Source organism: Metopolophium dirhodum, chromosome 7 (assembly GCF_019925205.1).
Source record: "Metopolophium dirhodum isolate CAU chromosome 7, ASM1992520v1, whole genome shotgun sequence".
NCBI classification, from domain to species: Eukaryota; Metazoa; Arthropoda; class Insecta; order Hemiptera; family Aphididae; genus Metopolophium; species Metopolophium dirhodum.
The window spans coordinates 26,555,292-26,578,505 of NC_083566.1; the positions used below are offsets into that span (position 1 = coordinate 26,555,292).

The 23,214-nt window shown below is 28.1% G+C and overlaps 3 protein-coding genes across 3 annotated transcripts; 1 reads left to right on the forward strand and 2 right to left on the reverse strand.

Moving 5' to 3' along the window:
* Window positions 1-7,178: 7,178 nt before the first annotated feature.
* LOC132949618 (mesoderm induction early response protein 1-like) lies at window positions 7,179-9,541 on the reverse strand. Its single transcript, XM_061020598.1, has 2 exons — window positions 9,203-9,541; window positions 7,179-8,985 (listed from the first exon to the last, which is right to left on the reverse strand). The coding sequence occupies exon 2, from the start codon at window positions 8,965-8,967 to the stop codon at window positions 8,221-8,223; it is 747 nt and encodes a 248-aa protein (XP_060876581.1). The 5' UTR covers window positions 8,968-8,985; window positions 9,203-9,541; the 3' UTR covers window positions 7,179-8,220.
* Window positions 9,542-11,076: 1,535 nt separating this feature from the next.
* On the reverse strand, window positions 11,077-18,523 carry LOC132949617 (RNA polymerase II-associated factor 1 homolog). The gene is made up of 10 exons (XM_061020597.1): window positions 16,161-18,523; window positions 15,988-16,080; window positions 15,728-15,916; window positions 15,100-15,235; window positions 14,873-15,016; window positions 14,693-14,796; window positions 14,345-14,587; window positions 14,085-14,275; window positions 13,058-13,138; window positions 11,077-11,923 (listed from the first exon to the last, which is right to left on the reverse strand). The coding sequence occupies exons 1-10, from the start codon at window positions 16,226-16,228 to the stop codon at window positions 11,739-11,741; spliced, it is 1,434 nt and encodes a 477-aa protein (XP_060876580.1). The 5' UTR covers window positions 16,229-18,523; the 3' UTR covers window positions 11,077-11,738.
* Window positions 18,524-19,124: 601 nt separating this feature from the next.
* Window positions 19,125-20,615, forward strand: LOC132949620 (gamma-secretase subunit PEN-2). The gene is made up of 2 exons (XM_061020599.1): window positions 19,125-19,321; window positions 19,952-20,615. The coding sequence occupies exons 1-2, from the start codon at window positions 19,318-19,320 to the stop codon at window positions 20,380-20,382; spliced, it is 435 nt and encodes a 144-aa protein (XP_060876582.1). The 5' UTR covers window positions 19,125-19,317; the 3' UTR covers window positions 20,383-20,615.
* Window positions 20,616-23,214: the final 2,599 nt, after the last annotated feature.

Genomic DNA, 23,214 nt, shown 5'->3' on the forward strand with positions numbered 1-23,214 from the left:
TAGGCGAGATAGAAACCATCATAATACCATAGAACAACAATACCTATTATAATATAAAATTATTAAAGAATATTTCCCATTAGGATTACTCAATTGCTGTTTACTGATTAGTCTATAACATAATACTACTAGTTGCGTCTGCCATTCCACCATTGTCCATTCCGCACTTCGATCACTTCGGACGGACTTTGACATTTTGACAGTCTCGGCCAAGATGTACTCCCATCGGCCGACGGCCATCACTATCGCAGTATCGCAGTTGTATAGTACAGAGTACACCAGACGGCAGACATAGATTCCTGCAGGATGCGATTTGTGACCTGATTATGTTGTCTCAACTCTTAATTTATCCGTATTAATTGATTAATGTCTCTCATTAACAAAGTTACAAACGTCCGTCGTCGTAGTGTCGTACAACAGCAACGAAAACTAACAAGTGACAACTGACAACATGGGTCGGTAATATGGTTAGGTAATATAGTTAATATTATTATTGGTAAATGGACATTTTTCCTTCAGACTTTTTTCGGTGTAGGACATCCCCCAACCCCACTATATATTTTTGATGAGGACATTTTCCACCAATTGTTTTAAAGTTTATTATTGATTAATAATATTGAAATTAATAATATAATATCATTTATTATTTAATATGAAATTATTTTTTTTAAATAAAATATAAAATATACTATAAATATTTTTAGATTCTGAGCAGAGCGAAGAAACTAGTGGTTTTACAATGGAGTTTATTTTATTTTTTATCCTGGAGCCGCCCCTGTACTGTACAGCAGAGGGACATCCACTTACCCGCTTTATTTATTTTCATAAATATAATAGTCAAATGTCAATAGATAATAAATGTATATGTTATATCAACTGAACTACTTAAAACAATAAAAATTTAAAAAAAAATTAGTACCTACCTTTGTTAAATAAAATATAATTTATAATTAATAAAAATGGCTAAGAATTCAGACATAAAAATGATACATTTTGTAAAAAAATATTTGATTTCTGATTCTTTTGTTATTTCTATTAACACATATTTTTTAGCCTTTGTAGTTTGTTCATATTTATAAAAACTGTACCAGTTTGGATATTTAACAATTTAACAATTGCTTGTGAATTTAATTGAAGTAGTTCAGTTGATCAAAAATATACATCTTAATTTATTATATTTATGAAAATATTTAAAAATATTAGACAATAGGCAAATAAAAATTTCATATTAAATAATAATATAATATTATTAAATAGTAAACTTTAAAGGGGGGATGGAGGGGAAATGTCCGCATCAAAAATATATCCGGGGGGAAAATGTCCTACTGCACCAAAAACAGTCGGGGGGGGGATGTCCCCGATTCACATAGGTCATAGGATATGGGTACTGGGTAGTATATTATTTGAGTTCATTTTCATAAAAAATTCAGAACCAATGTTGTGTTAACTTTTTTAATATAAGAGGGTAGAAGTGTAGAACACTAGAACATAATATATTATTAGGTACTTAAATATTTTAGATTTTAAAGCGGTCAATGGTTATCAAACTTATCAAAGCCCAAAGGTAAGAACATTATCTATGTTTGAATAATAATTATCAATCTTGTCATGGTTTGTACGTTGGTTTATTACTATTTAGTTACGATAGGTATTTGAATTTGTTGTTTGGCACAGACAATAAGCATTTTTGTATTATAATATTTTACATACCTACCTATATAGTCGTTAGTATACTGGCTTCAATATTAAAAAACCACGGTACAACCACATATTACTGAATAGACCAAATAAGATTCAAATGATTTAATCTAGAGAGCCTTTATATATAATACTAGCTGATGCCGCGCACTTCGTTGCCCGTAAAAATGACAAATCTTAAAAAAATTCTGATTGTTCAACTCTTTTTGGTTGTAAATCGTTGCAGTAAGTGCAACTCAGACACCCTGGTTCTGGTAGACCATCCACCTGCGTTCCCCTTGCAGACACGCCGATCAGCGGCTATAAGTGCAACTCAGCCACCTTTGTAAGAAATGTGTGAAAATTCGATTTGATGCATGCTTGTACCTGATCTGCCCGATAACCAATGGCAACCAATAAAATAATTTCTTCCATTTATTTCTCCTATAACCAATAGCAACCATTTATAAACAACAATTTCCAACGTAAATCTCAAAATTCCTGTTTGAGTACTTCCTCGGGTTGGACTTACCTGGTCAAATTGTGAATCTAAACCATCCAGGCAACTCAAACACTCACAAAAAAATTCATCAACATCGGCCCAGCTGTTCTCAATTGATTAATTACTATACATATTTAATTTTTTGATTCCACCAGCTGTTTATTAAACAATAACCGACGTATCATATTATACAGAATTTTTTTTTTTAATTAACAGTATATAGGTTAGAGTACTCTTAGTTTGCCATAATAGTATAAAGTAAGTTTTATTTAAATATAAACATTTAAAAAAACAATTTAAACATCGTCGTCCATAACGAATAGTTTTTATTGAAACATTAAAATAATATAACTCAAATACCTAGTGATTATTATTTTTACAAAATTAAATAAAATCGTCATATTATTACAAATTCCAGTAAGAGATTAAATGTTCATAAATGGCATACCTACAATAGGTTCAACTTTTAAAGTTTGTGGTATTCAATGACTAAATAAGCTAGAAATACCTATTTAATTTTATAAATTACCTAAAATTATAAAATCAAACGTAACATTTTATTTATCAAAAAAATTAAAATTAATGTTGTAAGAGTTTTAACTAACTATATACGTATAGGACATAGGTATAGGTAATTAATAAATATGTTTACATTCCTTGTCTATATGAAAGAAAACATGTCACAAAAATACTTTATAATTAATAGTGAGACAATAAATGTAAAAAGGAAAGTATTTTGCCCTCCCCTTGACAAATTCCTGTGGACGCCCTTGCGCCAAACTCGCATTTGTTGTTTCCATCTTACAATAAATAATAATTAATAAGTGAATTCGGTAAACGGGAAAATAATCCGTAAGAAAAAAATTCCCGGACTAAAAATCCTCAAAGCAACTACTTACCGACCTATAAAAATATAGGTATATTTCAACCTAACCTACCGAAATATAAAAATTATAGCCTGGATTTAAATGCCATAAGAATTATCCAAAAAGTTAAAAATTTCTAGGGGTGGGGGGGGGGGTCATAATATAGATGTATCGTGTCCTATATGTTACCAGTAGAGCGTCCTCTTAACACCACGAATACGATGAACGATTTCTATTAAAAGTTAGGTAGTTAGTTAAATTAGTTACTGTAGTGATGGGCTCTATCGAATAGTTAACCATATATATTCGAATGTTTTTAACATAACCGATTAGTAGTTTTTAATAAAAACTATCGAATAGTTCGGTGGACTATAGTGTGAAGACTAAGCGTTCTTATAGCGTGAAGACTGAAAATTGGGTTATTTAACTTGGATTATAGCCCAAATGGTTCTTATTTGCGTGAAACGGTTTTTATCATGTTGTACGTTTGTATTCTTTGTAAGACAGAGATGACAACATGGGTCACGAAGCACCCTCATAAGTTATTTGAATTTACCTTTATCGGTAAACGGGTCGCTGCTCTATTGTATTTTTTAGACTTTCGACTGAAGGCGGCATCGCATTCTTATTTGTTAAGATTAATTATATAGTGGTGAATATTCCAGCTGTTCTGGTTATTTAATTTGGTTGCGAGTTTAAAACGATCTTATCATAGAGGTCTATGGGCAACCATTAACCATACTTCCTATTCGATAAACTATTCGTATGAACAATTCGATAAACTATTCGAATAGGTAAATAGGGTGTAGATGACTATCGAATAGTTCGAATAGTGAACTAAAATAGTTCCCACTTCCCATCACTATTGGTTAGTTCTGGCAATCGGACCATGCTGTTCGAAAATCGAATTGCATTTGATGCTATAAATTACAAGCTGTTATAACTTATGTTTATAATATTTGTAATCGTCGTGAGAACACAGTGTTAAAGATAATTATGTAATAATAATAAATATCATAATAGATATTTTAGATTCTGACACATCATTGATTTTACTATGATGTATGTTTTTTTTTTTTTTATCTGTCATCACCTTTTAGGACAGTAAAAGTGCTTGGTTTTTCTTCAACAGTAACTTTCTGATAGGAAAGTGAGTCTAGTTGGAACTTTGGGGTCAAAAGTAAAAATTTCCCAGTAGTTATCAAAAGCAACATGAAAAAAAAAAGAAAAATTACGGAAAAAGGGGAATTTTTACGCAAAATCTGTTTTTGAGAAAATCGATTTTGGTTTTTGGTATAACTCTAAAACAAATTACCTTAGGTACATGCAATTTTGACTGAATGTTTAAACTAGCATTTTCTATACACCATAACATTTTCCAAATATTTTAAAGACTCCTAGGTTATTGTTTCAAAGGCAGATGAAAAAAATTAAAAATCCTTAGTCACAGTTTTTATTTATAAGCATTTAAAGTTCAAATCTTGACAAAATAAGGAAAAATCACGAAAATTAGCAAATTATTTTGAGTTGGGAATTCATATAAATTTTTCTTTTTCAATCTAAGATTTGAAAATGTAATACAAAATTATCCATAAGTTTATCTACCTTTATCAAAAAAAAAATGTCTACAAGAAAGTCAAATTAAATTTTTATGAGCGATTGAAATTCATATTTTTACAACATTTGATATTCACTCAATTTCTCTTGTAACGATTATCTTATTTTGTTGTAATTAAAAAAACGTATGACTGTAGATACTTGAAAATTTCACTGAATGTTTATATTAGCATTTTCTACCTACGATAAAATTTTGAAAATAAAATTCTTTTTGAGCTATTTATGGGCATTGTCAATTTTCATTTTTTTTAGTTTTTTTTCTATAAATATCAATAAAATTTTATTTGTTGGGTTAAAAAGCGTGAAAATGTAATGCAAGGCTCCTGATATAATGTTACAATAGCAGTTGAAAATTATTAAAAATACATTAGTACAATTTTTTTTTATAAGCATTTAAAATTCAAATTTTGACAAAATTTATCAAATTTAAAATTTAATGATTATTTTGTAGTTAAAAATTTATAAAATGTTCACATTTTATAGTTAGGGATTGAATTTTAAAACAAGGTTCCACGTAAATAGGTTATATATAAATTACTTTATTCACAATAATATCATAAAATATACTTAGTAATAACATAGGCTGACTGACCGTTTTCGCTCAGAATTATTTTTCTTATACAATGATATTATATCATTAAATTCAAATTTAACACCATCCATTACAGTGACCCACTTGTAACCTACTGTACAGCAGAGTGACATCCACTTACCCACCTTTTTTAATATGGTTTAACTTTTTTACTCAATTATTTGAGCCTTTGATATTTTAGCAATATAATGGGGTGGCCTGTAAATATTTTGGGTGACCGGACCCACCCCTTAGCTTCGTATAAAATATGCAAAATTGCAAACGTATAAAAATGCATTTCAAATTTCAAATGATCTGATAAATGTTTTTTTCTAACGGGTCATCTTTTTAAATTGTATTTTGACTATTGGTACAACTTCTTGAGAATTTAAATAGGTCAGACAAAATATATTATAGGGATGACTGTTCACCTTGGCAAATGAGAAAAATGCAAGCTTTTGTGTAATATCAACTTGCAAGGCAAAGTTTAGGGGCTAAAACGCTAAGTGGTTTGGTGTTTAATGGATGACAGACAGTTAAACATTTCAAACGCACAAGCACGAGTTCTTCTGACCATTCATTAATGAAATATTTTAGTTTTATTTTTCAGGAAAGAGACATATTTTATTAACAAAAATGCTAAAAGTAGGTGCAAGCCGCTTTTTGGGGGTTACAAGCAACTTCTAAGAATTGTGCCAACTGCTGGCTTTTTATTTTTCTCTGATGGAAAGTAGTAAAATTGTCGCTTTGCCCTTTTGCATTCAAGCCAGTGGCGCCGAAGTCCATGTTTATGTATGGTAGCTGCCATACATATAAACATTTAGCTGGGGGTGGGTTCATAGGAGAATAAAATTATGAAAATTAATAGGAATAGGATCACAAATTATTAAGTAATATTGCCCATCAAGAGTAATAACAATATTAATATTGTATACATAATATTATAATATAATATAAAAGGTTGCATTTTGTTTATTTTGTACTATCGTTGCAGGTAATTAATTATTATTTTAATATTATTACATACATATTGGTTGAAAAAAGAAGAGAAATCTGATCAAAAATAAAACAAAAGTGGATGGCAAATTGTTTGTGAGACTGTGAGGGGGTTTCAAATTTTTTTAGTGGGTTTTGTGGGGTGGGATGGGTGGTTGTCGGAGATCCTTACCATTCATTTAATTTTGTACTTCGGCGCCACTGATTCAAGCAGTAGATAATAGATATATTATTATAATTTGTATGAGTTTTAACTTTTAACTAAATACTTAACATTAAATAAAAATATATTGATATACTAACAGAGTAAGTAAACCGTGGATATAGCAAGATTCTTCCCTTTACTACATGCTTAACAAATTACATATTATGTACAACCAACAAGCACCTACAGAATAGGACTAATATTATAGATTTGGGTTTGTTTAATTAAGATTAAAATTAAGATCAGCATATAAATCAACAACTAGAAATAACATGGCGATAGCCAAATTTTTAATGAAAAGTACCTATCCATAATTGATACTTCAACCTAAAGTAAGCCACATACAAACCAACTGTCACAAGGAAGATATTTACAATCGGATATTCCAAATTCATAATCTGTTTAACTTTCCAGATATTGAATGCTCTTCTGTTAATATGAGTTATTTTATGAACTTAAGGCCTAGCAAAACATTAACATTGTAATTTGTAAGTAATTTTGAATTAAGTAGGTATGTATGATTTTAAATGAAACTAAAATAACAAAAATATTTTGATTCGATAAATGATTCAATGGAAATGGAATTACAAAGATTAATAAAAATGATAAATGTTGAATGCTGGTAATAACTAACAATTGAATAATTCAAAAAAATATACCATAATTATGATAAAATCTATTAAACAAAAATTATAAACTTTAAATGGATTAACATCAGTTTAAATCAAACCTATATTAAAAATAAATAAAAATAAAAGTATGAACTTACTGTTTAGTAAAATAATTCATAAAAAATATAGAAGACAAAATAGTACATGCAGATTTTGCTTTACAAATTGCAGTTGTTTAATTTACAATATGTTACAATCATATTTCTTTATAAATAAATAAAATTCATAATCTTAAAAAAAATATACATTAGACAAGTAAAATAGAAAAAATTATAATATTCAAATTGACATAGGTAAAGAATTAATAAATGAAAATAGGAATCCAGAAAGCACAAAGGCCAAAAGCATAATATTTAATAAATTTATGTTTACATTTTGCAAAAATAATATCAGTCAATATAGGTTAAGTACCTAGTGCTATTTAGCTAAAATTATTTTGTTCCTGTATAAATATGATTTCTATTGTGACCAAAAATATAAAACTAACAATTTGTTATTTAACAACAAAATGCAGACATCTTACAATAAATTATGTAAGTAGTATATTTTATTATTTCAAACATACTACCTGCAAACTATACTTTTACAGTTAAACAATCAGTAATTTATCTAATATTAATAAAAGAATAAAATATTTTTCCTAAAATCTATTTGTACAAAAATTATAATTTAAGTCTAAACATAATAATCATAATTTTTAGAATTGTAAAACGCTCCACTAACAATAAAACTATTTTAATCTGAAAGCATAACATATAAAAATAATATATTAAGACACCATTAAGTGTAAGTGTATTTATAAGAACCAATATTAATTAAATATAAAGTGAATTACTTCACCAGTTTAATTTTACAATTATTTTTAATATTTAAAAACCCTATTCCAAGTTAAATGTTAACATTTCAACTTTAAATATTACATAATAATTTAGAAATTATTATATTAATAATACTTAATAGAAATGTAGTACATCCTCATATTAAAATACCTTAATAAATAAATAAATTTACAGTAAATTGTTAGAGGAACGTCTTATTTATACTTAAATGTATTAAAATTAAGCTAATTTAACATATTAATAATATATTAAGTTAATAATAATTTAACAACCCCTTTAGTTATCCACAAGAGTGACATGTACACCTGATGTTTCCATCCGTTGTAACCGTTTTGGATCACAGTAAATTAAACAATTCCCAACTTGATTCGTCTTTTGATTAAGTACAGAGTTTTCTCCATCTTCATAAAATGTAATACCTGGTTGAAGAGCATATTTTTTCTTTTCCAGTCGTTCTTTACTAGCAAACACATCATGCCTTTCTGTTTTCTTCCATAAATAATAAAAATGAACAAGTTCACCAACTGTTCTTGTAGTCACTCTGTGCTGTTGAATCAGATAGAAGTTTTTGTTAAAACAACGAATACCATTTTCAAAATTTTTGCATTCTTCTTCTGACCACACCATCATGGCTCTTCGACCAAACATTTGATCATTTAATGAAACTCGACGTAATGCTTCTTCAGTATTAAATCCGCATTGCGAAAGTAAAAATAAAGCGTTTTCATCATCTCGTACATGCTTACCTTTGGGTAACATATTTGAACCGTGAGAAATTTCATGAATATGATGAAGATAGTCAGCAATGACTGCATCGGTTGTATTATGAGGGTCCCAGAGAAGTTTGTCAACATTTTGGTATGGTGGATCATCCCCATACTTGGACAATCCATCAGGAATTTGTGCTTGATAATCACTACCAACCATTATAGTTTTTTTCTTCACTTCATCAAAATCACTACCATCACTATCATCAGTAGGATCAGAATAATCAGGACGATCGTTTGTTACTCGCTTGGACATTATTTCGAGATTTTAAATCTAAAAAAATAATAATATATTTGTTAATTATGTACATTGTATATTAAAATATATTTAAAATGTTACCAAAAAAAATAACATAAAAATTTTTTGGTAAAAATAAACACCTACATCCTTTTTAAACAAATATTTATTTGTGTAATATACAATTGATTCTAGAATGTATATATTCTATTATCAATGATAACTACAATTATCTAATATTAAATATAATTACTATTTATTATTTTTCAAGAGAAAGCTTCTTTTTTGAAGTACATTCAATAGCAGTTATTAAACTAATATCTCCATAAAAAAATTCAGGATCCTGGTACCCAAATTGAAAATCAAGTAATAAATTAATAGTAATTCGTAACTTTAAAGTCTTGAGTATTAAATAATTAAATAATCAAAATGCCAAATACTGAACTATCCAATATTTATTTATTAAAATTAAATTTATAAATTATTATAATATGGAAGATGAAAACAGTAGGTAATGAAGACCGAAGTATCGGAGAATAATAATTCAAGTATTGAAGTATGAAACTATAAACTAATAAATAATAATTGTTTATAAACAATGCAATGCAAATATGCAATAGTACCAAATTTCTGGTTCCTGATAAACATATGTTTTTATTTTGTTGTCGATTTATATTCAATTTTGATAATATTATTTCATGGAATAATATAATTAATTATTATACGAAATATATAAAATGAATATATCCAAAGCCTACAGACCATAGAGTAATAACTAATAACTATTACCCTATGCTACAAATATATAAAAATACTTTATTAATGATCTATGACAAAATAAATAGGTATGCTATCAACTTTGTGATACGCAACTGTGTGTTCTCCCACCACAAAAATTACGTCAACCGTTCTCCGATATTATGTATATATTATTATTATTATTATTATTTCTGCTGGTGAGAACGGCTTACGTCACAGTTCTTGGTGAAGTGCGGGAGGGGTGCGCGTTCTCGACCAATATTAGTTACGTTGGTAGCATACCTATTTATTTTGTTCATGATATCTGTGCCACAAACTAATAGATTTCTGTATTCTGTGTGTCCACGGCACATTATAGAGTTCAGTGACCCACAGCCATATTCTTCATGGATTTACACGGATATATCATAGCAAGGTGTATTGATGTCGATACACCTTGCTTAGATCCAAGGTTTATAGATTATATGTAAATCTATAATGTATGATCTAAGCCAGTATAGTCTATCTTAAATCGTGATCATAGAATAGATAATAATATTTTAATAATTTAATCATGAAGACTTAAATAATCTTCATGATTTTAAAAACGCAAAAAACATGAAAATTCCTTAATTCCCATTGCGGGTTAAAGTGGCAACCCTAACGTACGCAGCCTGTGGTCGTTTAATCGTGCAACTCATTTCGGTACGTTCTTTCGTGCTGGCGGCGACATTTTAAAACATGTCACGGTCAAAAATTGTATAACTTCTAAATTTGCTTTTGAATCAGCTTTTGTTTGTTCTTGAAAAGATTATTATTTTAATTCCAAATTCATTGGACTCAGTAATATCTTCAGGGGCGCCATTTCAGTTTTAAAATAGGACTGCCAAATTTTTTACCAGGCCACAATTTTCTACTACCAGGCCATAGTTATAACAATGAAAATTGAAATGTAGCAATGTTGGAGTCTTAACTTACTATTAGGGATGAAAAATAATTAATATTTTAAGTGATAACACTGATTAAAGTATAATATCATTATTCATTTATATACGTTTTCTTTCTATATCATTGATATCTAAATATATCTAAGTATGTCCCTTTATTTATAAAATACTTTTATCTTATAATAATTATTTCAATTAATTCAATTTTAACTGATACATCGGGCATCGGCGCCGGCATGAAATTAAGGCAGGCCAATATGATACGGCGAAAATTAGGGCCGCCAATGTATATCCTGCGATACCCCAAATGGCGCCCCTGAATATCTTCAACAGTCACATTATTGCTACAATCATAATATCCACTATATCTACAAAGAATAAAAAAAAACTTACACATTTATATGATTCATTATCCTAATTAAAAATTTGTATTTTCTTATATACTTATGATTAACTTTGTCCCAATAAAGTTCCTTCTTAATTCACATATAGAATCTAATAAACATCAGACATATAACATAAGACAGCAATATTTGTCATAGTCAGGAAAATTTGCAATTTCTTTTAAAACATTTTTAAAAAATAAATATTTTGTTTCAATATTTGAAATCCAATTTCTAATGGCACTAGGGCTTGGTAGGCTAATTGAAGACCTTTAAATTAAATTATGACTGAGCATTTTGTATTTATAAACAATTTTACTAATACAATTTATAGATTTTGTTTAATATACCTGACATAACTGTAAACTTTAGGAAAATAAAAATAAATTGTTTTGGAAAACTTTTTAGCTAATACCTAACGCCATGCTGGTAATTTGTATATACAACTCGATAATAGTAACACAACATTGCACTGTTGCAGACATTATATGAGTGTTTGACCGTATTATGGTGGCTTATTTTCGTGTTAAAAATTACAATTATTATTCAACATCATATAATAATATTACATAATATTACTAAATACTGTAAAATAAAACCATTGATTATAAATACTAGTATTTATAATCAATGATAACACGTATTTCATTTCAATTTTTAAATGTTTTTTTTAATAATGAATAACAATCAATCTTCATTATTATGAATAATCTTATGACTATTAGATTTCACTAGTGTCACTATCAGAATTTACATCACTAGCAGGTCTTAGACGTTTGTTATTTTTTTCTTTGCCATCATCAACTATTTCATTGTTAGCACGTTTAGTGTTAGATGTAGCTAAACGTTCTTCATTGTCATCAAAAACATCACTATCTGAAACTAAATTGTTCTTTTTAGAATCATCTGAAAATAAAAATAAAAAAATTTTATAATTATTTATTAAAATTTCATAAATATTAAAGCAATTTACTATTATATTAAAATTGTTTTGTTTAATTATAATAAATAGTAATAATAGCAGTTATATAGATAATTGATAAAATTTACTATTAGTATATTATTTTTATCGAGTAAGTTAAAAGAGAAAAAAGATTGTCAGCTTCAGGGGAGGTTAAATCTAGAATAGATATATTTTTATTTAACCTATTTGAAATCTAGAAATTTAGTGTGATATTTAGTATATTTAGTGATATTGGGGTAGCCATACGTCCTGGTTTTGAATATAGCGTCCGGTTGTCTCTTTAACATGCTATCAGGACAGCAAATTGACCAGATCAAACTTTAATAATATATACGACCATTTTCTCATTTTGTCTTTTACTTAATACTTCAAGTAGAAAAACAATATTGTTTTAATAAATAATAATGAATATTTTATTGACTGATGAAATCTATCTTAAAATTATTTTTTTGGCTTAGTGACAATTATTACTGAATATTTTCGTTGTTTTCCAATTCCCTCTTTAGAATTGTTCTAATCAATTATTGTTAGTTGATAATTTTGTCGGTTACTCATTATGATTTGTAGCATTGAGTTAGTTTTTTCCTTACAAACTTATGTAAAAGAGTGCTGTCCATTGTGAGTGGTATTCTAGTTACGGAAAAATAGTGTGTTAAAACTGGTTGATCAGAGAGGAATGGTTAGAATTTTTCATAAAATTATATACAAAATGTTTGTCTCGGTTTAAGTAAAATTAATATGGAACCCTTAAGTGGGATTAATCAGTCAATTAACTTCAATTTTCATAACACTAATTATAATTTTATAGTCTTAAAAGCTAATCTGAGTAAAGTCAAAATAAATAGGTAGATATTTTTTTTTTTTAAATAGAGTCCTGATTATCCTTGAATATTTTACAGTTTTCCTAAAACTTCTGATAAATGACATTTTTTAAATTTATTTATGAGAATAGCGGTGCTGTATGTTACTTTTAGTTTTAAACCTATATAAAAAATGAAACATAGTTATGTTAAAATTTGATGCATACATTACCAGCGTTCAAATATCAAAGTATAAATAGATTTAAGATTCATCACCTTTTCTAGACTCATTATCATCATCTTCATTACTATCTGCTTTGTTTGTAGTTGTTATTTCCTTTGTACTTTCTTTTGCAGCTGGAAAAATATTAAAATAGATGTAGTAAAAAATATGTTAAAAATATTTAAAAAAAAAATAATGTGATTACTGACCATTAGGACAATTACGAAAAAAACCCTGATTCAAGCAGACGAATCTTATATGTATATAAAACAACTATTATTATTGTTTATTTTTTATTTAAATGTTTAATCATATATCAATCATTTAAAAGTACATGTACACATTTCAGTACTTTTTCTCTGATATTTGTCAAGGTGGTGAAAATAAAACGTTTGAAGTGTACAATTGTACACTTTTTTTCTATATTAAACAGTTAACTTATTGTACATTAGGGGGACGGAGTGGCCGAGTGGACTAAGGCGTCAGCTGTGACGCAGTCGACCCGAGTTCGATTTCTCAGCCATGGGCGGCATTTTTCTTCGGACAAGTCACGGTGTCCAGAGAACAAGTGCCGCCATCCCCCACCCGGGCATGGCAGATACCTACAGGTGCCCACTTGAAAATCTGCCAAAAACTACACACACGTGTTTACCAACCAACAATATGAACAAACAGCTAATGGCCATAGTTGCCAGGCTTAAGGGCCAATTAAAAAAAAATATATATATACTTTAAATGTACGAAGCCTAAAGGAATATTAAATATTCAGTAAAGATGGAGAAGCACTGAGTAAACTGATTGACTCACTAAAAAATAAAAATTTGATTATCTGTTTCTGTTATCAATAAGACAACAGAAGTGAACAAAATTCTTGTTTATCCTCTATGTAAGTTTTAATTTATATATACACAAGGATAATTTATAGTATTCATCCAATATTAATTTTTTTGTTTTATAGTAAATTATTCTATTTATTGCTTATTTAAATAAAATTGTGCAATATGAAGTGTAAATTAATACTCAGTAAACTATACAATTATTTTTACCAAAGCACTTTATTTTAAATCATTTAACAATTACCTTGCATTGCTTTTTTAGCTGCTTCCTCAGCTTTAGCTTCTTCTTCTTCATCGTACGGTTGTAACTGTTTTTCTCTCAATTTGTGAACACTGAATTCTTGTTCATTGATTGGAACATGACGAACAATTAATCTGGTATTAGAACTACTACTTTGTGTACCAATTTTTTGTCGCCTCTTACTTAAACGAACTCTAAAATGTATGTTCATTATATAGTCATGATTTAAAAAATATATTTATCTAAAATAGTCTAAACCAAACCTTGTTTCCAATTCATTATAAAATACTCCATCTGGCTGTACAATAAAAAAATAATTTTCCTCGTATCCTTTACTACTCTTGCTTTTTACAACCCAGTTGTATTCTCTGGCCATTTTGTACTCATATTCATAATCGTCAGCATATGGACGTGCTTCAACAGCATCTTCACGGTGTTTAACTATAGTTTCTTCAGATGGTAAAAAGTAAGCTACAAACTGTTCACCACTTTCATTCATTACACCTCTGAAATTTTTTCATAAGCTTTAGTTTATAATGTTATAACAATTTTACTATTACATAAAATTATTTTTTATTTTGATGGTTTAAAAATATAATAGTATTAATTACCTAATCATAGCTTGAGACATTTCTTCCACTTGAGCTGGAATAGGCCGACCCATTGGAGCTGGATCAGAATCAAAGATAACTTGAGCACACGGAAATCTCCAATTCTAATTAAAAATAAGTAAGTTACATTATTTAAACAATTAATCAATCTATTACAATTATCAAAATGTTAAATTTTACTTTGAAATCTGGAAAAACATTAAATGTCTCAACGGCATGGACATTTGGTTTTCTGTAATGTTTTTCAACTGGTTTTTTATTGTCTTCAAACGTCTTTTCAATTGCTTTCATCTGGCTGTCTCTGTCCGTGTAAAGAGTCTCCTCCTGAAACAATTTAGTATTTTGATTTAGAAAAATATTCATTTAGTAAAAAAGAGTTAGAAGAAGTTTTATTTTCAAAATTATACCTTAAAGTTCTTTTTGATACTGAACCCAACTTTAGCCTCAACTTTTTCAATTGTTTGTGGTTGAAACCTAGTTTGTTCTGTAGAAATATATTCTGTACGTCGTAACCATGATACACTTCTGGCATGACGTCTTGACCTAGAAATATTATTTTTTATGAAAAATATTTACAAAATCGATTCTAGATAGAAGATTTAGAGTTTAAACCAAATTGACAAATATCTTCAGTATTTATTAATCAATATTATAAATACAAAAACACAACAGTTAAAAATAACAAATAGGTTATTTAGGGCCATTCTTACAATGTCCGGTAAAGTGACGGCTAACGCTAACCGACTGACAACAGATTATTACCAGGAGAATTCCGCTGGTTAAGTGTCGGTTAACTTTAACCGGACATTGTTAGAACATATATATCATTTTTAAGATAAATTTAATTAAAATTCAAGTAAATTAAATGTTACTATTAAACTTCAATCTTTATTAACATCAAATGTTTTAACTAATAATTTTGACATTATGTTACCTAGACATTATTTATATACTATTATGTATAAAACAAATCATTGATTTTGTTTTTGGTAAGATAATTTATGTTATAAATAAAAAGTGAATGTAAAATTATACCTTTTAGAATCTTGTGGAGCTAAGGCATCTTCTTCCAAAAGTTTTTCATCAGCATCATGCATTTGTAAATTATAGTTTAATGCATACTTGTCTTTATTAACCAAGTTAATGTTGAGTCCTAAATCATGATCTACAAGTATTTCAAATTTGTATGATCTCTCTAAAGGCGTAGAGTTATATTGTACAAATCTATAAAATAAATTATCTTAAATGAATTTAAATAAAAGTTATAGGTAAGTGTAAAAAACAGAGTATCCCACCTTGTTGCATCGAAAGGATACGAGAGGAATTTTAAATCAAAGGGTATGTCTGGAAGCATATTGCAATATTTCACTTTACATATTAAATTGGATCTAAAAATGATGAATAATGATTACAAACACAAAATTAAAACAAATATATAACAAAGTAAACCGTGTTATTAACAACATACCTTTTTTCTACGGCTCGTAGTGGCCTTTTTTTTTGAGCTGTATTGTTTTGAACAGTTGAGGCCATCATTGAAACTTATACTATAGCAATCACCAATAGAAACTACCCCTGTATATTATTCGGTAAAATTTACAAATCGCAGTGGCTATTTTCACGTCTGAGGAAATCCTTGCTAGAAGGCGAAACGAAACGACAAGAAAATGACTAAATAAAAATATCTAATAAATATTGTGGCGATACGCGCCCTTATCACCACCTTACTCCTGTCTTTCCCAGTACTGTTCCGCAGCGAGGGTACTTGTATTTTATTCGTGGGTACCTAGTCTAAAGACGTGCAAGGGCCGGTCTGACTCGGTCCTTAAAAAGCCTGGCCCATAGTGACATTGGACCGGGCCGGGCCTTTTGAAATAAAATAAAGGGTTAGACCGGGATTTTTTAAGTCTTGGAATTTTATTCCGGACCGGGCTTGGGCCTTTATTTGTACAATTTTTCGGGCCGGGCCGGACTTCGAATAATCAAACAAGGGTTGGACCGGGGTTTTTAAGAATTTTTCTTCGACTGTAAATAATCACAATTTAAAATAATAAATCATGCCTTTTTTACAATTACCATGATTACATATCAAATATAAAAAATAACTCATTTTAAAATATATTTAACCTTACACTGCGCAGTTATAGTTATAGTTATACTCACGTTAATTTTTACATCCACACTTTGAATTTTCAAACTTAAAAATGTATTATTTAAATCTTTATTTTATATCCAAAGTTTGTTATCTTCTATATATATAAAAATAAGTGTACATTATAAATAAATTGAATAACTCAAGATCCACCAAACCAATTTCAGTGCATATTAAAATTGATATAAATATGGTTTCTGTGAAGCTTGTACGCTGTGCGATAAGTGGTTCCGGAGTTATGGCCTATTAAATGCACACCTCGCGGCATGGCCAAAAACAACAACGTCTATTCCTTGGTCGTCGCATCACGCGTGAACGGCTGGACCGATTTTGCTAATTCTTTTTTTGTTGTGTTCGTAATTGTCAGGAGAAGGTTTTTATGTAATACAATTTTAAGAAACTTAACCGGAAAAGTAGGAAATATGGATGAAACAAACAACAACAGTGGCGCCATCTGTCTAGAAAAAAATAAACTAAATAATAAAAAATTTAGTTGCAGATTAAAATGCTTGCTATTGGTGGTTACGATGGCCATGTTTGTTGATTTGTATTATTATTTTTCGTCAATATATATATATATGTATAATTGAATGTTTGTGTGTAGATTAGATCTCTGGGAAAAAGATAGGTTAAATTTGGTTTTTTTTATTAATCTGATTTTAATATGGTTAGGTTAGGATTTTGATTATAATTATCCACCATAGGTAGAATATGACAAACTTGGTATAACTTTAATATTTTAGAGTTAAATCATACACTTACGTGCAAACAGCATGGTGTCCGCGATCTACCGCCACCTGATAATGTACTGCTGCGAATCAGAATTTTTATTCTGGGCAACGGTAAAGTTAAGATTAATTTTGAACACCATACACCGAATATTAAATAACGAATTTATAGGTCTATGTGAATAGGTATTGTTGATATTACATTGTGGTGAGTACTGAGCACGATGGTACTGAGTTGTACTGACACTCAATTGAAATTGTATGTGATTACTGATTTTATAGATTTAAAAATATTATAGATATTATAGATTTAAAATATCAATTGGAAGTTGATTCTATGATTTTATTTAGAAGAAGTGTAGGTTAAAATTGTGGTTGAGGAGTGAGAATAATAGTAAGTTGACTTTTCTTTAATGTGATGTTTTAATTTTTTAATGTTTTTAATCATCTTGAGATCTACCTTGTTTGACTTAATTTTGTAGCTGATTTTTCGTAGGTAAATTAAAAGTATTTTCTGTTAGATCTACTTAGCTAGTTTTCATAAAACTACAAGTAAATGTAATAAGTATTAGGTACATAAACCCCAGTTATCATTAAAATACTTGTCATAAGACATTGTCATGTAAACATTTTACAAAATTTTTAAACCAGGCCTACAAAAAAAAACCCAAGTCTGGGCTTTTTTTTCACAATATTTTTTGGACCCGGGCGGGACGGGCCTGATGATAAAATTGATGGACCGGACCGGGCTGAAAATTTACGGCCCTTGCAGGTCTATGGTGCCTACTATCTACCTCCATCAATTTTATCCATATATTTTATTATATATAATTTTTAATAATTGTGATTATTTACTGTCGAAGAAAAATCCTTAAAAAGCCCGGTCCAACCCTTTATTTTATTTCAAAAGCCCGGCCCTTCCAGGTCTTTAGTATCTACTAGTTCTCCCGGAGTGGGATAAGAAATATGATTAAAAAAAAAAAATTAAATCATAGACAAAAATCGTACTCTAATACATGTATATTACATACATGTATGTCGCAGGCTCGCCCGACGTCATTTGGAAACGCGATTGCGAGGCGAACGAACCGATTTCGAGGAAAAAGCGCATATAAATGACTTTTACAAAACATTTACTGCACGATTCGGGCACGAACAGCGTGCAAAAAGACGAAACGGTTGAAGAAAACGAAAAAAATCGGTTAAAAAGTCCAGCCAGGAGAACATTTTGCGATCGACATTGCGACCGCTACGGATGGCGCGCGAATATAAACCACACATCGGCGGCTTCGAAAAAACGCGAGCTACGCGAATCAAGTATAAAAGGGGCGAAAAAGGCTCGAAAATTGTCAAAATCGTGTGAAAATGCTAAATTTCCAAAAATGTCATAAATCAGTGAAATGATAAAAAGCGGTGATAACGCGGCCGCGGCGACGGAATTTTTTTATTGGCTATTCCTTATTTGATCGCGTGAGCCTGGCGGAAGAAAACGAAGACTGTCTCTGAGATAATAGATAAGAAGAGAAGAGAAGATAAGAGATTTTATCATAATATCATGACAAATAACAAATATTTATTTTGTCATGCATACTATCATGGCCTATTAGTAATTTACTAATTTGGCATCTTAATTAATTATAATTATAATTTAATTAAATAATAAACTGTCTAAAATAAAAATATTTGTTACAACTCTAGTCAATACTCTCTGTATATTAATATATTTTGTAACTTCATCATAAATAATGGGTAAGAATGAATTGTTTTTATTTAGGTTCAACTATAGACGTTTCGTAATAAGATTGCAGTAAACCTTTAATAATAATAAATCTGTTAATTTTTAAATGCTCATATCTGAGGATAAGTAAAATATGTAGTAAAACAGACAATGGCGGATTTGACGGTCATTTAGTTAGCAAATGCCGACGGGACTTTCTCCTAATATAGATAGACCCCCATATCATAATTCATTTTTTTTAAATTTTTACCACAAAAAAATAATACATTTTATCTTGTAAACACATGTTACTGATGCATTTTGTACGAAGCCCCTTTTATTGATTTGCCGACTTTGTTTAAACCCTTAAATCCGTCTTTGGATAGAGACAACACTAATTATGGGTATAATGTTCTCTTAATAACTAATTAAACTTGAAATTTAGGGTAAAAATCATATTTTATTGATACCCTTATAGTATTATGTGAGGTAAAAGAGAAAACAACATTTTATGATAAACCATCTTACTAACCTAAATTTCGGGAAGATCAATGTATTATTTATTCTGCGGTATTAACTTGTTTAAAAATTTAATGGTTTTTGTATTGTTTATAACTCCACATATTGTAATGATAATTAATCTCATCACTATTTAATTTTAGATGTGTCATCAAATCCAACAACTTCTCAAGCAAATGAAACTGAAAGTCAGTATCCAGAAGTAAGAATTCGTCAAAATCCACAGACTCATAATGTACATGATGGAAATCAAACTGAACATAGGCCACCCCATAATTGGAGAACAAGTATTAAAAAGGATGAAAAGCTGAATATCTGTCGTACTTATTATATTGCAGGATTTTTCTTGTTGCCATTTTTTTGGTTGGTAAATTTTGTATGGCATTATAATGATGCTTATCTAGCTGAACCATTTGAAGAACAGCCTCAATTTCAGCGTTATGTTTTGAGATCTGGTATTGGCTTTATTTTCTGGTCTGTGTTACTTATTGGTTGGGTGTTTTACTTTCAAACGCAAAGGAATTATTATAACTGGGACTATCTAACCTTTAATTTCCCTACCGGTTCTGCTTAAATTGATTGTGGAGTTAAACTATTCTCTAATACTAAAGTATTTTATTTTTATACCTAATCTTTAATAACTATTAATGTAAAAATAAAAAAATAATGTTAATATGATTTTTATAACAAAAAATATTATTTTTAATTCAATACCTGTCAAAATTGTAGATCAAATATTGATATTATGCATTGTATGTAATTATAACTGTTAATTTGTCCTAATTAAAAATAAACGATAATTCAATACATACAACTTAGTTCTTATTTATACAGGTTAAGTTATTACCATGTAAACCTATTGAAAATGTGATGTTACTTTTAATTGAAAAATTGTAAATTATATATTTACTAGTTTACTATAAAATATTGATCTTGTAGCTCATTTTGACGTAATTTCCTACAAAATAATTTAAGATAACAATACAATGGATTATAAATTGAAGTATATGATGTTAAAGAACAATTTGTTTAGATATATAAAATTCTGACAGTAACTATAGTATGACCCGATTTACTATTGATAAATCATGATTATAAGGTCCAATGTTCAATTAAAAAAAAATGTTGCTTAAAACGCATTAAAATTATTTTTTTTATTACTGTAGATTGAAAAATCATTATTTCATAAACTATAATATAGTGTGTAGATATTTAACTATTAAATAATTATTAAACTTTATTTTGTATATACAATTATTCAATTACCAAAACTGATTTAAAAAAAAATACTTTGCAATATAATTGGTAAACTGTAAATACTAAATAATAATATTAAGTCCAATCAATTTATAATATTCCAAATCAAAACAGTTATGTTATTACATAATTTATATGTTAATCTATAATAACAATGATTTTAAAAGATCAAAAAATATATAACTATGTTATTACTTATAAGTTATAACTTTTAACAATAGTCAAAAATTTGAATACATTTAGTAGGTTTCATAAAAAATCAAATAATAATTGTAATCAATTATTTATTCATTCAAAGTTCAACTAACACATCTAAAATTTGAAATGTAAAACATTTTGTTATTATTTTAATAATGTTTTACTTTGAAGTTTATTTAACATTCTTTGTTTTAAATAAAATGTTTAAATAATTCATAAAATAACTTATAAGTTGCTAAATTTCACAAATTCAAACTAAATTCTAATAGTAAAATATCTTAATTAAGCATTTAATTTGTATAGTAAAAATTATATTATACCTTAATGATAAAATAATATAAAAAAGTGTTCATAATACAAATTCTATTTTAATCAATTTCTAATAAAATATAAAAATATTCTGTATTTACATACCTTTTACTAATTAGTGCACATTGTAATAGTAGATTGTTATAATGCAATTATTATGTATATATTATTTATGTTATTATTATAATTGTGTATCAACTTTGATCAATAATTATTCACTGTTGTCTTGGTTACTATTTTATTGAAATTGTTCTTAATTTTAATTCCCTTTTAGATTCTGAGCGAAGCGATGAATGTATTGATTTTACAATGATGTGTGTTTTTTTTTTTTATTATTTTTTTTTTTTTTTGTGTCTGTCATCACCTTTTAGGACAGTAAAAGTGCTTGGATTTTCTTCAATAGTAACTTTTCTGATAGGAACAAGCGACGTGAAAAACAAAAGAAAAATTAAGGAAAAACGGGAATTTTTACGCAAAATCTGTTTTCGAGAAAATAGATTTTGGTTTTTGGTGTAACTCTAAAACAAATGACCGTAGGGACATGCAATTTTGACTGAATGTTTATATTAGCATTTTCTATACACCATAAAATTTACAAAATATTTTGACTCTTTTTGAGCTGTTTACGGACATTGTCAGTTTTCAATTTTTTTAGTTTTTTTTTTTTATAAATATCAATAAAATTTTATTTGTTGAGTAAAAAAGCTTGAAAATTTAATAGAAGACTCCTAGGTTATTGTTTCAAAGGCAGATGAAAAAAATTAAAAATCCTTAGTCACAGTTTTTATTTATAAGCATTTAAAGTTCAAATTTTGACAAAATACAGAAAAATCACGAAAATTAGCAAACTATTTTGAGTTGAGAATTCATAAGAATTTTCTTTTTAAATCTAAGATTTGAAAATGTAATATAAGATTACTCATAAGTTTGTCTACCTTAATCAAAAAAAAAATGTCTACAAGAAACTTAAATTAAATTTTGATGAGCGTCTGAAATTTGATATTCACTCGATTTCTCATGTAACAATTTTCTTATTTTATTGTAATTAAAAAACGAATGACTGTAGATACTTGAAAATTTTACTGAATGTTTATATTAGCATTTTCTATACACGATAAAATTTTGAAAATATTTTGACTCTTTTTGAGCTGTTTACGGACGTTGTCAGCTTTAAATTTTTTTAGTTTTTTTTTCTATAAATATCAATAAAATTTTATTTGCTGGGTAAAAGAGCGTGAAAATTTAATATAAGGCTCCTGATATATCATTCTAATAGTAGCTAAAAAATATTAAAAATACATAGGCACAATTTTTTTTTTTAAGTATTTAAAGTTCAAATTTTGACAACATTTATTAAATTTATAATTTATTAATTATTTTGTGGTTAAAAATGTATAAAATGTTTAACTTTTATGGCTAAGGATTGACGATTTAAAACAAGGCTCCACGTAAATAGGTTATATATAAATTACTTTATTCACAATAATATCATCAAATATACTTGGTAATATCATAGGCTGACTGACCGTTTTCGCTCAGAATCGTTTTTCTTATACAATGATATTATATCATTGAATTCAAATTTAACACCATCCATTACAGTGACCCACTTGTAACCTACTGTACAGCAGAGCGACATCCA

Coding starts and splice junctions, on each gene's coding strand:
- LOC132949618 (XM_061020598.1), bottom strand. CDS start 8,967: ATGTCCAAGCGAGTAACAAACGATCGTCCTGATTATTCTGATCCTACT.
- LOC132949617 (XM_061020597.1), bottom strand. CDS start 16,228: ATGATGGCCTCAACTGTTCAAAACAATACAGCTCAAAAAAAAAGGCCA. Junction 14,588..14,692: donor ATGTCTCAAGCTATGATTAG/GTAATTAATACT, acceptor AAAAAATTTCAG/AGGTGTAATGAATGAAAGTG. Junction 13,139..14,084: donor AGCTAAAAAAGCAATGCAAG/GTAATTGTTAAA, acceptor ATATTTTTCCAG/CTGCAAAAGAAAGTACAAAG.